This window comes from Antechinus flavipes, chromosome 3 (assembly GCF_016432865.1).
Source record: "Antechinus flavipes isolate AdamAnt ecotype Samford, QLD, Australia chromosome 3, AdamAnt_v2, whole genome shotgun sequence".
Taxonomy (NCBI): Eukaryota; Metazoa; Chordata; class Mammalia; order Dasyuromorphia; family Dasyuridae; genus Antechinus; species Antechinus flavipes.
The window spans coordinates 587163964-587177244 of record NC_067400.1 but is presented as its reverse complement, the minus strand read 5'-3'; the positions used below and the strand labels follow the sequence as shown (position 1 = coordinate 587177244).

Below are 13281 nucleotides of genomic sequence, written 5' to 3'. Positions count from 1 at the left end.
TCGGCCATCTGTCCATCACCTGCGCAACACAAATCAACTGCGCCGGAGTCTCCGGAGCCCACCTGATGGAGCGCCCAAGCTCCATAAACAATACAGATGTGGGGACCGTCTATGTTGGCAGCAGGTCACCGGATGCTCTGGCTGTCCATGATCAGCATTTGCACAGATGACATGTGAATAGTGGGGATCTTAGAGAGAGACAATGTAGTGTGGTGGAAATGACAAAGCTTTTGGAGTCAGAGGTTCGAATCCCAGCCCTGTCACTGTGGTCTCTAACTTCAGAGGAGTCACTTACCCTCCTGGAGTTTCCCTACCTCAGTTTCCTCAGGTACAAAATGAAAGGTTCTGAGCTCTCCTTTATTGTCTCTCCCTAAATGAGACCTTCATGTATCACTTGAGTGTATCTAGGCGTTTGTCACTCACGCGTATCATTAAAAGCCATATTGATTCTAAGCCGCCTGTGCGGGCCAGTCTGGGTCACCATCTGGGTGCTGCCGGCGTAGTCGGCGCTCGTTGGGTGGCTTGGCCCGCTTGGCCGGGACACAGGCTCTGGGCCCCAGGGAGATGGAGCTTCTCCACAACAAGAATTAGGGCTCTCAGACGGCATCAGGGATGACATGCAAACTTACAACAGTCCTTCCTGCCAGGGAGGAGAGGTCCTACCCCCCCCCCCGCCATGAGCCACTGTCTCAGGCTTCAGTCACTCCTTAAAGGGGAGACCATCTGGCTGGAGCTCAATGGATGAAAAGAAAGACTTCAGGTGAGGGATTCAAACAGAGAACAGTGAGTCACCAGGCAAGGAGCAGGAAGATGAAGAAGGAAAGCAAGATACACAGCTCAATCAGAAGTGGAGAGAGTCTTAAGATGAAGTGGTTGATAACAAGCTGGTTCCATCCTGCAGACTCTCCTGAGGAAGGAAAGGGGGCGGGGAGCAGGGGAGGGAGGAGTATTGGGGGGGCTGCCTGGATGCCAAGGGGAGGCCTGGGGAGGGAGAAGGAAGGGAGCCTGCTTCCTCCTGCTCACGGCAGACAAGGGATTGGAGGAAGGAAAAGGAGGACAAAATAGGTCAGAGGTAGGACTCTCTCAGGAGCCAAGGGTCACCCCACAGAGCTGTGCTTTGGGGGTCTCAAGCCCCCAGACACTCACAATCTTTATGACTTTGGGCAGATCATTTTCCCTAAGGGCATCAAAGAACAACAGGGGTCTCCGATCTCTGACCTCCTGGGTTCTAAGGGCCCTCCCAGCTCTGCCATCTCGTGTTCTAAGGGTCCTCCCAACTCTGACATCCTGGTTCTAAGGGCCCTCCCAGCTCTGACATTCCATGTTCTAAGAACCCTCCCAGCTCTGACATTCCATGTTCTAAGGGCCCTCCCAGCTCTGACATTCCATGTTCTAAGGGCCCTCCCAGCTCTGACCTCCTGGGTTCTAAGGACCCTCCAATCTCTGACCTCCTGGGTTCTAAGGCCCTCCCAGCTCTGACATCCCGGGTTCTAAGGGCCCTCCCACCTCTGACATCCCGGGTTCTAAGGGTCCTCCCAGCTCTGACCTCCTGGATGCTAACTCCCTTCACCCTGTGCTTTGACCTCTTAGGTTACTGGTTTGGGTTCTTGTCTTGGTGGGGAAGTTAGAGGTTAGAGAAGGGGGAGAGGGCCCAAAATAGAGATCCGAGAAGATGGACGAGAAGGAGCCCCCCGCTCCCTACTTCCGGGCCCTGTGGTGCCTGCTGAGGCTTCTTCTCCCTCCCCTCCCATGTTCCCTGGGAACCCTTCAGGGACCACCATGGCCCTAATCTTCATGCTTTCCCTTCTTGTCTCCCTTCCTCCCCCACATCCCCAGGCTGCCGGAAGTCCGGATCTCAGACAATGGGCCCTACGAGTGCCACGTGGGCATCTATGACCGAGCCACGAGGGAGAAGGTGGTCCTGGCTTCAGGAAACATCTTCCTCAACGTCATGTGTAAGTAACAGGGGAGAAGGGGAAAGCAGGAGAGGAGGTCGGGCACCTGCTGCCCAGAGGCCGGTCCCGGAGGAGCTGGAGCTGTGCCTCCTGCCAGCCTGTGGGAAGGAAAATGTCCTGGGACGTCTCTGTAGAACTCCTCTAGTCCTTCTGCCCAGACTCGGGAGTGGGGGGGTGGGGATGGGGAGAAGGGCTGAAAAGAGAACAGGAGGGTCTGCAGCGAGTCTGGCCCGTGCTGGGCCCTTCACCTGTCACCTTCTGCCCCTTCTAATCCGAAACGCTCCTCTGTGACCGCCTTTCTCTGGGGACTCAGCCGGGGCTCATGTGGGGCTCAGGGAAAACCTTGGCAAGAATCTGCGAGCGCTTGGGTGGCCGCCTCAAGCCGGGCCGTGGGCCCACGGGGCCAGTTCATGGCCAGGGAAGAGAGCACTTGAGTGTTGCTCTTGGCAGCTGCTTGTTAAGTGATTCTTAAAAATAGCAACGATTGCTGGTTAATAGTGTTCCACACGTAGTAGGAGCTTTTAACGTACTCGCTGATCATTGTGTCCATGGTGCACATGTTAGGTGCTTCTAACATATTTGCTCAATGATTATATCCACACCATATTACATACCTGTTGGAGCAGCTAGTGATGCAGCGGACGGAGCCCCAGCCCAGAAGTCAGGAGGACCTGAGTTCAAATCCAGTCTCAGACACTTAACACTTCCTGCTGTGTGACCCAAGTCACTTAACCCCAATTGCCTCAGGGAAAAAATAAATAAACAAAAAATGAAAACTTTACATGCCTGTTCCTCCCGCTCCCACAGCCGTCCCCTTCCAGGCCCTTGTTGCCTCTTCAGCGCCTGGTACCTGGTCCCCAGCATCCTTCCCGAAGCCACCCAACAGCCGTTTCTAAAATGTGGGTCTGACCGTGTCGCCCCATCGCAGCTTGCACAAGGCCCTGGGTGCCACACTCGAAGCCCTTTCCAGGCCGGCCCCCCTACATCTCAGCCTTCTGTACCCAGTCTGTAATCTAACCATGCTGCATGGTTCCCCCTCCCCCCACTGCGCTGCCTTGGTCCAGGCTGCTGCCCCTCTCACGTCCACCCCGAGAACCAGCCCTGGCTTCTGTCAAGTCTCTTCAAGGACAGGAGACTTTTCCTGGTCCTCGACCTAATCCCACCCTCCCCCTCTGCCTCTCCTCCACACACATCCTCTGTTGCTAGAGAAGGGGAAGGGAGAGGGAGAAGAGGAGGAGAAAAGGGAAAAGGAGGAGTGGGGAGGGTAAAGGAGAAGGAGAGGGAAATTAGAAGGAAGAGAGAGGGAAAAAAAGGAAGGAAAGACAGAAACAGAGAGAGAGCAAGAGAAAAATAGAGAAGGGGATGCAGACAGACAGACAGGAAGGGAGAGAAAGAGAGAATGAGAAACAAAGGAGAGACAGAGACAGAGACAGAGAGACAGAGAGAGAGAGAAAGAGAGAGAGAGACAGAGACAGAGACAGAGAGACAGAGGGAGAGAGAGAGAGAGAGAAACAAGAGACACAGAGAGAGAGACAGAGACAGAGAGACAGAGAGAGAGAGAGACAGAGAGAGACAGAGAGAGAGAGACAGAGACAGAGGAGAGAGACAGAGAGAGAGAGAGAGAAAGAAACAAGAGACACAGAGAGAGAGAGAGAGACAGAGAGACAGAGGAGAGAGACAGAGAGAGACAGAGAGAGAGAGAGAGAGAGAGAGAGAGAGAGAGAGAGAGACAGAGAGAGAGAGAGAGAAAGAGAAAGGAGAGAGAGAGAGAGAGAGAGAGACAGAGACAGAGACAGAGACAGAGAGACAGAGACAGAGAAAGAATGAGAAACAAAGGAGAGAGAGAGACAGAGAGAAAGAAGCAGAGGAGACAGAGACACAGACAGAGAGAAACAGAGAGATGGGGAGAAGGACAGAGAGAGGGAGAAGAGACGAAGGCCTCTGTCCTTAGGAGCCTGCCTTGGTATAACTGAAAAACGAGTGCATTTTGCTGCCCTTCATTCCTTTCTGACTTCCCTCAGTGACCTTCCCCGCCTTGGCCCCTCTGCACACTGTATGAGCCAGTTTGTAAGACAGGATGTTTTCCCCACTGGGTGTAAGCTGCTTGGGGCCGGGGGCATCTTCCTCTGCTTCCCAGTGCTTGCACAGGGCCTGCCACATGGGCACCTGCTGGTTGGTTAAGCCCCCCCCCCCGGGGGCCAGGCCCTGGGCTGTGTGCTGGGGACAATAAGGAACAAGGCCATCCTCTCTCTAATCCTTTCTATTCCACTGGAGGAGGAGGGCCAGCCTCGTCTCTCCCCTCCACACCTTTGCCCGTGCTGTCCCCATGACGCGCATGCCCTCCCTCCTCACGTCCTTCTCAAGTTTTCTGGGCTTCCCTGAAGCCTCTGACAACCCCCTGGGGCCCTCTCTCTTCCCATTGCTCTCTTTGCATCTTGTCTGTCAGTAACAAATTTCTGCGGCTTCTCCCCCAGCGGGACACAGGCTGTTCTGGCCTTTTGTTTTGTCCGTGGCAACTTTGCGCAGGTCCTGGCACCCGGGGATGCTTAAGCTCAATAAAAGCTTACCAACTTGTATCCTGCAACTTTGCTAAAGGTGTGAGAAAAAAAAAAAACTTACCAACACCCGTCATGGGCCGGACACGCGGCCACATGCAGAACAAAGATGGACCCCGAACCATGCTTCCCCTCAAGGAGCTTACTTTCTACTGATGACAAGACAGGGATGGAAATAAGGGACGTAACATGTGCTCGTTAACATTAGTTGCTCTTTCAGTCGAGCATTTTTATTTATTCAATTTTGTGGAATAAAACAAGTATTTGCATAACATAATATAATTTAAAAATAATTGCCCATGAAATTGCAAATCCATTAGGTTCTACTTGCTATTTCTTTTAAATATAGAATAAAGTTTTCATGTAAATTTCTTTTCTCCCTCCCCCCCCCCACGAGCATTTATTAAGCACCTACTATGTGCTGGGTACTGTGCTAAGTGCTGAGGACGCAAAGAAAATCAAAGGACAGAGTCTGCTCTCCAGGGCAGTCTGATGGAAAAGGGAGAAAGGGGAGAGACAAAGTGAAACAACTAGGTACAAACAAGATATAAACAAGATAAATTGGGCTCTATCTCAGAAGAAAGGAGCCAAGATTATGGAGCACAAAGAAAGATTTCTTAAGTTTACAAAACATTTCACAGATATTCTCTCATTTGAGCCTGGCAGGTAAGTACTATTATTATCCCCATTTTATAGATAAGGAAACTGAGGCAGACCAAGGTAAAGTGACTTGCCAGGGTCACACAGCAGTAACCATTTGGGACACAAATTGAACTCCACGCTTCCTGTGTCCCACTCCAAAATTCTACCCCGTGAACGTCCCACCAGCTCTGTAGGGACACGACGTGATTTTGAAAGGGAACATTTGCTAATAATAAAAGGCAAATCAGGCAGTTTCGGAAAAGAGCCGCGCTTTGAAGGAGACCAGGCAATTAATCGGGGGGAGGTGAGAGGGAGAACAACCTGAGCGTCAGGAACCCAGCCACTAAGGGGGGAGACTGAGGTCTCTGCAGGGACAGGGTAGCAAGGGACTTCATGCCGGGTGAATGAATGAATGAATGTTGGATGAATGGACTCTGAGCAAATTAATTAATTAAAGTTGAATGGATGAATTAATGATTATGCAATGAATTATTGAATCACTGCTGAATAAATGCATGAGTGACTGCTGAATAAATGTTGAACAAATGAATGAATGAATGTTGAATGAACGAACAAATGAACTCCGTGAATTTCCTGCCCAGGAACTGGAGCTGGGGCAGGCGGCACAATGAGAAGAGAACCACATCTGCACTCAGAGAACCTTTGCTGCTTATTGTGTGATCCTAGGCAAGTCTGGCTCTGTTTCCTGACCTGTGAACCGAGGAGTCTAAATTAAATTAATTCTAAAGTCCCTTCCAGGGCCAATCTAAGGATCCCATGACCTTATTCTCATCAGTCCTCAGTTCTAAGCAGTAACAGCTGACTCAGCTTTTTGTTTGTTTGTTTGTTTTTTCTGAGGCAATGGGGTTAAGTGTCTGAGGCTGGATTTGAACTCAGGTCCTCCTGACTTCGGTTCCACTGCTCCAGCTGACTCAATTATTAAGAAGCAGAAGGAGGCAAATTTAAGGGTCCATCAAAAGAAACTTCCTTAATAATAAGTTCTCTCTCCTAGGAGCAGGAGTGAGCTCCCCTGCTCTTCCGGTGTCTCCAAGCAGAGTCTGGGTCAAAATTTGTCAGATAAATGTCTTTCTTGAATAAGCAGCAGTCTTCCTACAGGGGGCCTTCCAGCTCTCAAACTCTGTGATCGAGACACCAGAGGAGAGCGAACAGAATCCCAGCCTGAGCTCCTGCAGATCTGAATTCGAATCCTTCCTCTGAGCTCCCGCAGATCTGAATTCGAATCCTTCCTCTGACAGTTTTCCAGCCATGTGACCGCGCATCCTCTCCCAACCCCCGTTTTTTCACCCATAAGATGGGGGTAATAATCCCTGCTCCGTCCTTCCTGCTCAGAGGTAGCTCAGAGGAAATGATGGATGGGAGGTAATTCATAAACTTTCACCAACTGTCAGCCCTGCCTTTTGACAGCGTCAGTTACAGAATGACAAAGTGGGCTCCCAGGGAAGGGGGGGGGTTAGCATCCCAAGAAGAGAAGTCCATCCTCTCTCCCTGGGCCCTGAAGGGCTGTGGGGAGCCGGCCACCGGGGCAGCCAGACCTGGCCCCCTCTCTCTCACCCCGCAATGCGCAGGGATGAAAACTTGGCTTAAAATAAGCTACAGCTGATTATAATTAGTGACAAATCCTCCGTCATACGGCTTCACTGAGAAGTAGCTTGGGCCTGGGAAAGAGAAGCTGGACCGTGAATCAGGACCTGGGGGCTCTGCCGGGAACTTGCTCCAAAACTCTGCGTAATCATTCGTTTCACTGGATCTCGGTTTGTTCCTTAGTAAAATGGGTGATCACAATGCTCATCCCCCCACTTTCTATTACGCACAAGCAGCAGGTCACCCCCCCTTAATGAGTTCAGCACCTGGCTCACAATTTTTCTCCCCCAACTTCTGCCCTCCCTCAAACGCCCGACGGCTCAGTCTTCAACCTACACCTTCCCGTGAGGTCCCCTCAGCCCCATGATCACACCCTTGATCTCCATCATCCACAAATGTGCCACTTCCTGCTTTAAGCATTTCTGAAATCCTTTTATTGACCATAATCCAAAAACTTCCCACCTCTCCTACACCTTCCTCTCTGTCCATACCATAATCTTATCCTTTGACCCCTTAGTTTTTCCCCCAGGCTGAGAAGGTGCTGGGCTCTCTGAGCAAAGCAGAAGTGAATTAAGAAATGGGAGATGCGCAAAGTAAGGGAATCCCCCCCAAATGTTCCCAGGGACTCCTTGTGTCCAACCTGTGACAGACCATTCCAGTGTCACATTGGTCTGACCAGCTAGACACACTATAACTGGACTCTGACATAAAGAGGTTATTTTGGTCCTCTTCAAGAACAAAGAACAGCAACCTCCCCACATCCTCCCATCCTCCCTCCCTCCTCCTTCTCCTCCTCCTCCTCCTTCTCCTCTTCTTCTTCTTTTTCTTCTTCTCTCTGTTTCTCTCTTTCTCTTTCTCTCTGTCTCTCTCTGTGTGTCTCTATGTCTCTGTCTCTGTCTCTGTCTCTCTCTCTCGCTCTGTCTGTCTCTCTCTCTCTCTCCTCCCCTTCCCTTCTTCTCTCCTTTCTCTCCCTCTCCTTTTCCTTCTCCCCCTCCCTCTTTTCCTCTCCTCTTTCCCTCTTCCTCTCCCCCCTTCCTCCCTACCTCCTCCTTCCCTTGCCCCCCCTCTCTCCATCCTTCTCCCACTCAAATACATACACAGAGTTGAAGGCTCCTCATTGTGCTAAATAAACTGATATCCAAAGAGAGAGCCCCAGGACAAAACCAGATGAGACAATCCAAGAAATCACTGATCTATAGAAAATACACAAAAAAAGACATGAGGGAAAATAAATTCTGGCCATAGATACTTCTGATTATTCTTTTTTGTAATAATATTCATAGCTTTGTCATTCAAAATGCTTTTCTTACAACATTCTAATAAAGTAGATAATATAGGAGTTGTTATTTCCAGTTTTTAGTTGAGGAAACAGAAAAGAGACGAGTGGTCTATTCACAGTTATACAATTAGTTGAGTCAGGAGGTAGACAAGAGAAGAGGGCCCTTAAAACAAAAGTCTTTAGAACTGGGAGATTTAAAATACAGAATTTCAGAGCTGGGAGGGTCCTTAGAACCCAGGATGTCAGAGCTGGGAGGGCCCTGAGAACACAGGATGTCAGAGCTGGGAGGGCCTTTAGAACCCAGGAGGTCAGAGCTGGGAGGGCCCTTAGAACCCAGGAGGTCAGAGCTGGGAGGGCCCTTAGAACCCAGGAGGTCAGAGCCAGGAGGGCCTTAGAACCTAGGAGGTCAGAGCCAGGAGGGCCTTAGAACCTAGGAGGTCAGAGCTGGGAGGGCCCTTAGAACCCGGGAGGTTGGAGCTGGGAGAGGCCTTAGAACCCGGGAGGTTGGAGCTGGGAGAGCCCTTAGAACCCGGGAGGTCAGAGCTGGGAGGGCCCTTAGAACCCGGGAGGTTGGAGCTGGGAGAGCCCTTAGAACCCGGGAGGTCAGAGCTGGGAGGGCCCTTAGAACCCAGGAGGTTGGAGCTGGGAGAGCCCTTAGAACCCGGGAGGTCAGAGCTGGGAGGGCCCTTAGAACTCAGGAGGTCAGAGCTGGGAGAGCCCTTAGAACCCGGGAGGTCAGAGCTGGGAGGGCCCTTAGAATCCAGGAGGTTGGAGCTGGGAGAGCCCTTAGAACCCAGGAGGTTGGAGCTGGGAGGGCCCTTAGAACCCAGGAGGTCAGAGCTGGGAGGGCTCTTAGAGCCCAGGATGTCAGAGCTGGGAGGGCCCTTAGAACCCAGGAGGTCAGAGCTGGGAGGGAGCTTAGAACCCAGGAGGTCAGAGCTGGGAGGGCCCTTAGAACCCAGGAGGTCAGAGCTGGGAGGGAGCTTAGAACCCAGGAGGTCAGAGCTGGGAGGCTCTTTAGAAGACAGATTGTTTAAGCTGGAAGGGCCTTTAAACAAATTCTCTCATTTTACAGATTAGGAAATTTAGAATTTTAGAACAGAAGAGACTCATCCAAGCTGAGATACCAAATTAATGACCTCGGCGATGGATCTTCCTTTCATTAATGTCATCAAACACAGGAGCAGGTACAGGGCCATAGATAAGTTCAGCTGCTGCTTCTAGTCCTGGCCTCCAAACTATTTATTCATCTAGCAAGAGTGGCTGCTTCCCAAAGGCCTCTGGGTGAAGATCAGAATTCAAAAACGACTATAATTTCATGCCTATAACACGCTCCTTATATGGTAGGAAAAGACATTTGGAAGCCCCAAGGGTGACACAGAAGGGTGTGTGCTGTACACAGTCATTAAAATGTTTTTAGCCAAGACTGCAGATAATCTTTAAGCCAATTTGGAAGTTGCACGCTCTGCCTTGCGTGTGCATTATACATGCTCCTAGCAGGGTTGTTGTAACCCCTTTCTAAGGCTACAGGTTATTGAGAGGATGCATGTCACAGGAGAGGATCTTACAACATTAAGTTCTGTAACAATCAGACTTCACAAAGAAAAAGAAGTTTTATTTACTCTGAAAGATCATTCCAACTAAACTCAGAGAATCATAAAATAGAAAGATGAAAGGAATTTTAGACCAAAAAGTGTCAGAGCTGGAAGGGACCTTAGAACAGAGAGTACCAGAGCTCAGGAACACTTTAGAAAATGGAATATCAGAGCTTGGAGGGCCTTTAGAATACAAACTATCAGAACTTGGGGAGATGGAGCAGAGAATGTCAAAGCCGGGAGAAACCTTAGAACACAGAATGTCAGAGTCTGGAGGCACCTTAGAACAGAGAGCATCAGAGCATGGAAAACTTTAAAATATAGAATAGCAGAGCTTGGAGGTGCTTTAGGACAGAGAATATCAGAGGTTAAAGGCACTTTAGAACATAGAATATCAAAACTGAGAGAAAGCATCTTTAGAACATCAGAGCTTAGGACTTTTAGAATATAGAATGTCACAGCTGAAGGAACCTTAGCACACTAATCTTGTTAGAGCTAGAAGAAGATATAAGACCAAAGAACATAGATCTCTCTTTTCTCTCTGTGTCTTTTTCTCTCTCTTTCTCTCTCTATCTTTCTCTCTCTCTTTCTTTCTCTTTCTCTCTCTCAGTCTTTCTCTCTTTCTCTTTCTCTCTCTGTTTTTCTCTCTTTCTCTCCTTTTCTCTCTCTTTTCTCTCTCTTTCTCTCTCTTTCTTTCTCTCTTTCTTCTCTTTTCTCTTTCTTTCTCTCTCTCTCTTTCTCTCCTTTTCTCTCTCTTTCTCTCTCTGTCTTTCTCTCTTTCTCTCTCTCTTCTCTCTCTGTCTTTCTCTCTTTCTCTCTCTCTTTCTCTCTCTGTCTTTCTCTCTTTCTTTCTTTCTCTTTCTCTCTCTCTGTCTTTCTCTCTCTTTCTCTCTTTCTCTCTCTTTCTCTTCTCTCTGTCTTTCTCTCTATCTCTCCTTCTCCCCATCATATACATATACAGAGTTGAAGGCTCCTCATTGTACTAGATAAACTGATACCCAAAGAGAGAGCCCCAGGACAAACTCAGATGAGACAAGTCCAAGAAATCGCTGATCCATAGAAAACACACACAAAGCGATATTACAGAATATTAAGGTGGAAGATCACTTAGATGAACTAAAAGGGGCCTTAGGAGTCAGAAATCCCTGAGTGTAACTCCTCACCTTACAGATGCAGTTGTGAAAAAGCCCGTTTCACTCAGAGCTCTCAGGAAAGTTTGGGAGAAAAGATGACCGACTCCCAGCCCGGGCTTTTCACTTTCTTATCTCACTCAGGAGTGGAAAGAAGCCCTCAGTGAGTAATTCCCAGAAAGGACGGAGGAACAGACGCATACACTGAACACTGAGGGCCGAAAGAACTGAAGCTGAAAAAGGGCAGGGGGAGGAGAGAGGAGGTGAGGGACCAGAGGCTGACGCAGACTCCAAACTAGAAGCGCCTTCTGACTTCTTCCGGCCCAGCTCTGCCTTTTTGCAGCCGAGACCACTGAGGCGCAGAGAAATTAAATGACTGGCCCTTGCATTGTCATATAGATGGGCGGCAGCAGAAGCAAATTCCAACTCAGGCCTGACACCAGATCCACGGTGCCCCTGTTGCCTCATTCAGAGTTCATCCAGCTGAGAAATATGGCTAAGTCAGTTAGAAGTTTCAATCACCGACACTGACCCAAAGCAAAGAGATCATTTTTATAGTCACTGCGTAACGCAGTTTACTCAGACTGAGATTGCAGTCCACAAATAACTTGTTTCCTGATAAACTGCCATCAGATTGTGGTCCCCCAGGTTTATGCTTATAAAATTAATTGTTTGAACCCAAACCTGAGACTTTGCATTTATCTCTAATAAATTGCCTCTTATTTGCCGCATCCCAGTGTGGTACATTGGAACGAGAGCCGCTTTGGGGTCGGGGGTCCCACGGCAGCTCTCACGTCCAATGCTGTCTCCCTTCATGACCTTGGCCCAGCCCCTCGCCTCCCTTGGTTTCAGTTTCCTCATCTGTAAAATGAGTGGGTCAGACTGACTGACTTTGAGGTCCTTCGGAGATGTGACTTCATTACAAGCTTATGATTTTAACCTTACAGAAGTCTTTTTGGATCCTGACTGTCCTCCAACCTGTTATAGCTCACGGCCAGATTTGTCTCATCTATAAATCTGATAAACAGGTCACTTTTGCCCTTCTCAATTAAAATGCCGAACAGTGTAAAGCCGAGAGCCTTAGAGTATATCACCAGAAAGCTTCCTTCCCCTCTCATCTCATTCTCCTCACTGCCCAACATCCTGCTCTGAATCCACTGAACTACTTTAGCACTGGCCTCAGAATTGGGCAGCTCTTTCTCCCTTCCTCCCTCCATCCTTCCCTCCTTCCCCCTCTGTCTCTCTCTCTGTCTCTGTCTCTCTCTGTCTCTGTCTCTCTCTGTCTCTGTCTGTCTCTCTCTCTCTCTCTGTCTCTGTCTCTCTCTGTCTCGCTGTGTCTCTCTGTCTCTCTCTCTCTCTGTCTCTCTCTGTCTCTCTCTCTCTCTCTGTCTCTGTCTCTCTCTGTCTCTGTCTCTCTCTCTGTCTCTCTCTGTCTCTCTCTCTCTGTCTCTGTCTCTCTCTGTCTCTGTCTCTCTCTGTCTCTGTCTCTGTCTCTCTCTGTCTCTCTCTCTCTCTGTCTCTCTCTGTCTCTCTCTCTCTCTCTGTCTCTGTCTCTCTCTGTCTCTGTCTCTCTCTCTGTCTCTCTCTGTCTCTCTCTCTCTGTCTCTGTCTCTCTCTGTCTCTGTCTCTCTCTGTCTCTCTCTGTCTCTCTCTCTCTGTCTCTGTCTCTCTCTGTCTCTGTCTCTCTCTCTGTCTCTCTCTGTCTTTCTCTCTTTCTTTCTTTCTCTTTCTCTCTCTCTGTCTCTCTGTCTCTCTCTCTGTCTCTCTCTGTCTCTGTCTCTCTGTCTCTCTCTGTCTCTCTCTGTCTCTCTCTCTCTGTCTCTGTCTCTCTCTGTCTCTGTCTCTCTCTGTCTCTGTCTCTGTCTCTCTCTGTCTCTCTGTCTCTCTCTGTCTCTGTCTCTCTCTGTCTCTGTCTCTCTCTGTCTCTGTCTCTCTGTCTCTCTCTCTGTCTCTCTCTGTCTCTCTCTCTCTGTCTCTGTCTCTCTCTGTCTCTCTCTGTCTCTGTCTCTGTCTCTGTCTCTCTGTCTCGCTGTGTCTCTCTGTCTCTCTCTCTCTGTCTCTCTCTGTCTCTCTCTCTCTCTGTCTCTGTCTCTCTCTGTCTCTGTCTCTCTCTCTCTGTCTCTCTCTGTCTCTCTCTCTCTGTCTCTGTCTCTCTCTGTCTCTGTCTCTCTCTCTGTCTCTCTGTCTCTGTCTCTCTCTGTCTCTGTCTCTCTCTGTCTCTGTCTCTCTCTGTCTCTGTCTCTCTCTCTGTCTCTGTCTCTCTCTGTCTCTGTCTCTCTCTGTCTCTGTCTCTCTGTCTCTCTCTGTCTCTCTCTCTGTCCTCTCTCTCTCTCTCTCTCTCTCTCTCTCTCTCTCTCTCTCTCTCTCTCTCTATATATATATATATATATATATATACATATTTTTTTTTCTGAGTGTGCCCTCTGTCTCCCACTTGGCTTCTGGGACCTGCAGGGACCCTAGAACCCGCCCAGCCTGAGCAGCTCGTTTGTCTGAGGTCCCAGTTCTAGCCTTAATACTCCG

At 49.4% G+C, this 13281-nt stretch overlaps 1 protein-coding gene across 1 annotated transcript in view; it reads left to right on the top strand.

The window, feature by feature from the left end:
• IGSF21 (immunoglobin superfamily member 21) overlaps positions 1-13281 on the top strand; it is a 401664-nt gene that overhangs the window by 316075 nt on the left and 72308 nt on the right. Inside the window, exon 4 of the mRNA XM_051988401.1 lies at positions 1837-1955. Coding sequence (XP_051844361.1) covers positions 1837-1955 — 119 coding nt within the window. The remainder of the gene's footprint in view (positions 1-1836; positions 1956-13281) is intronic.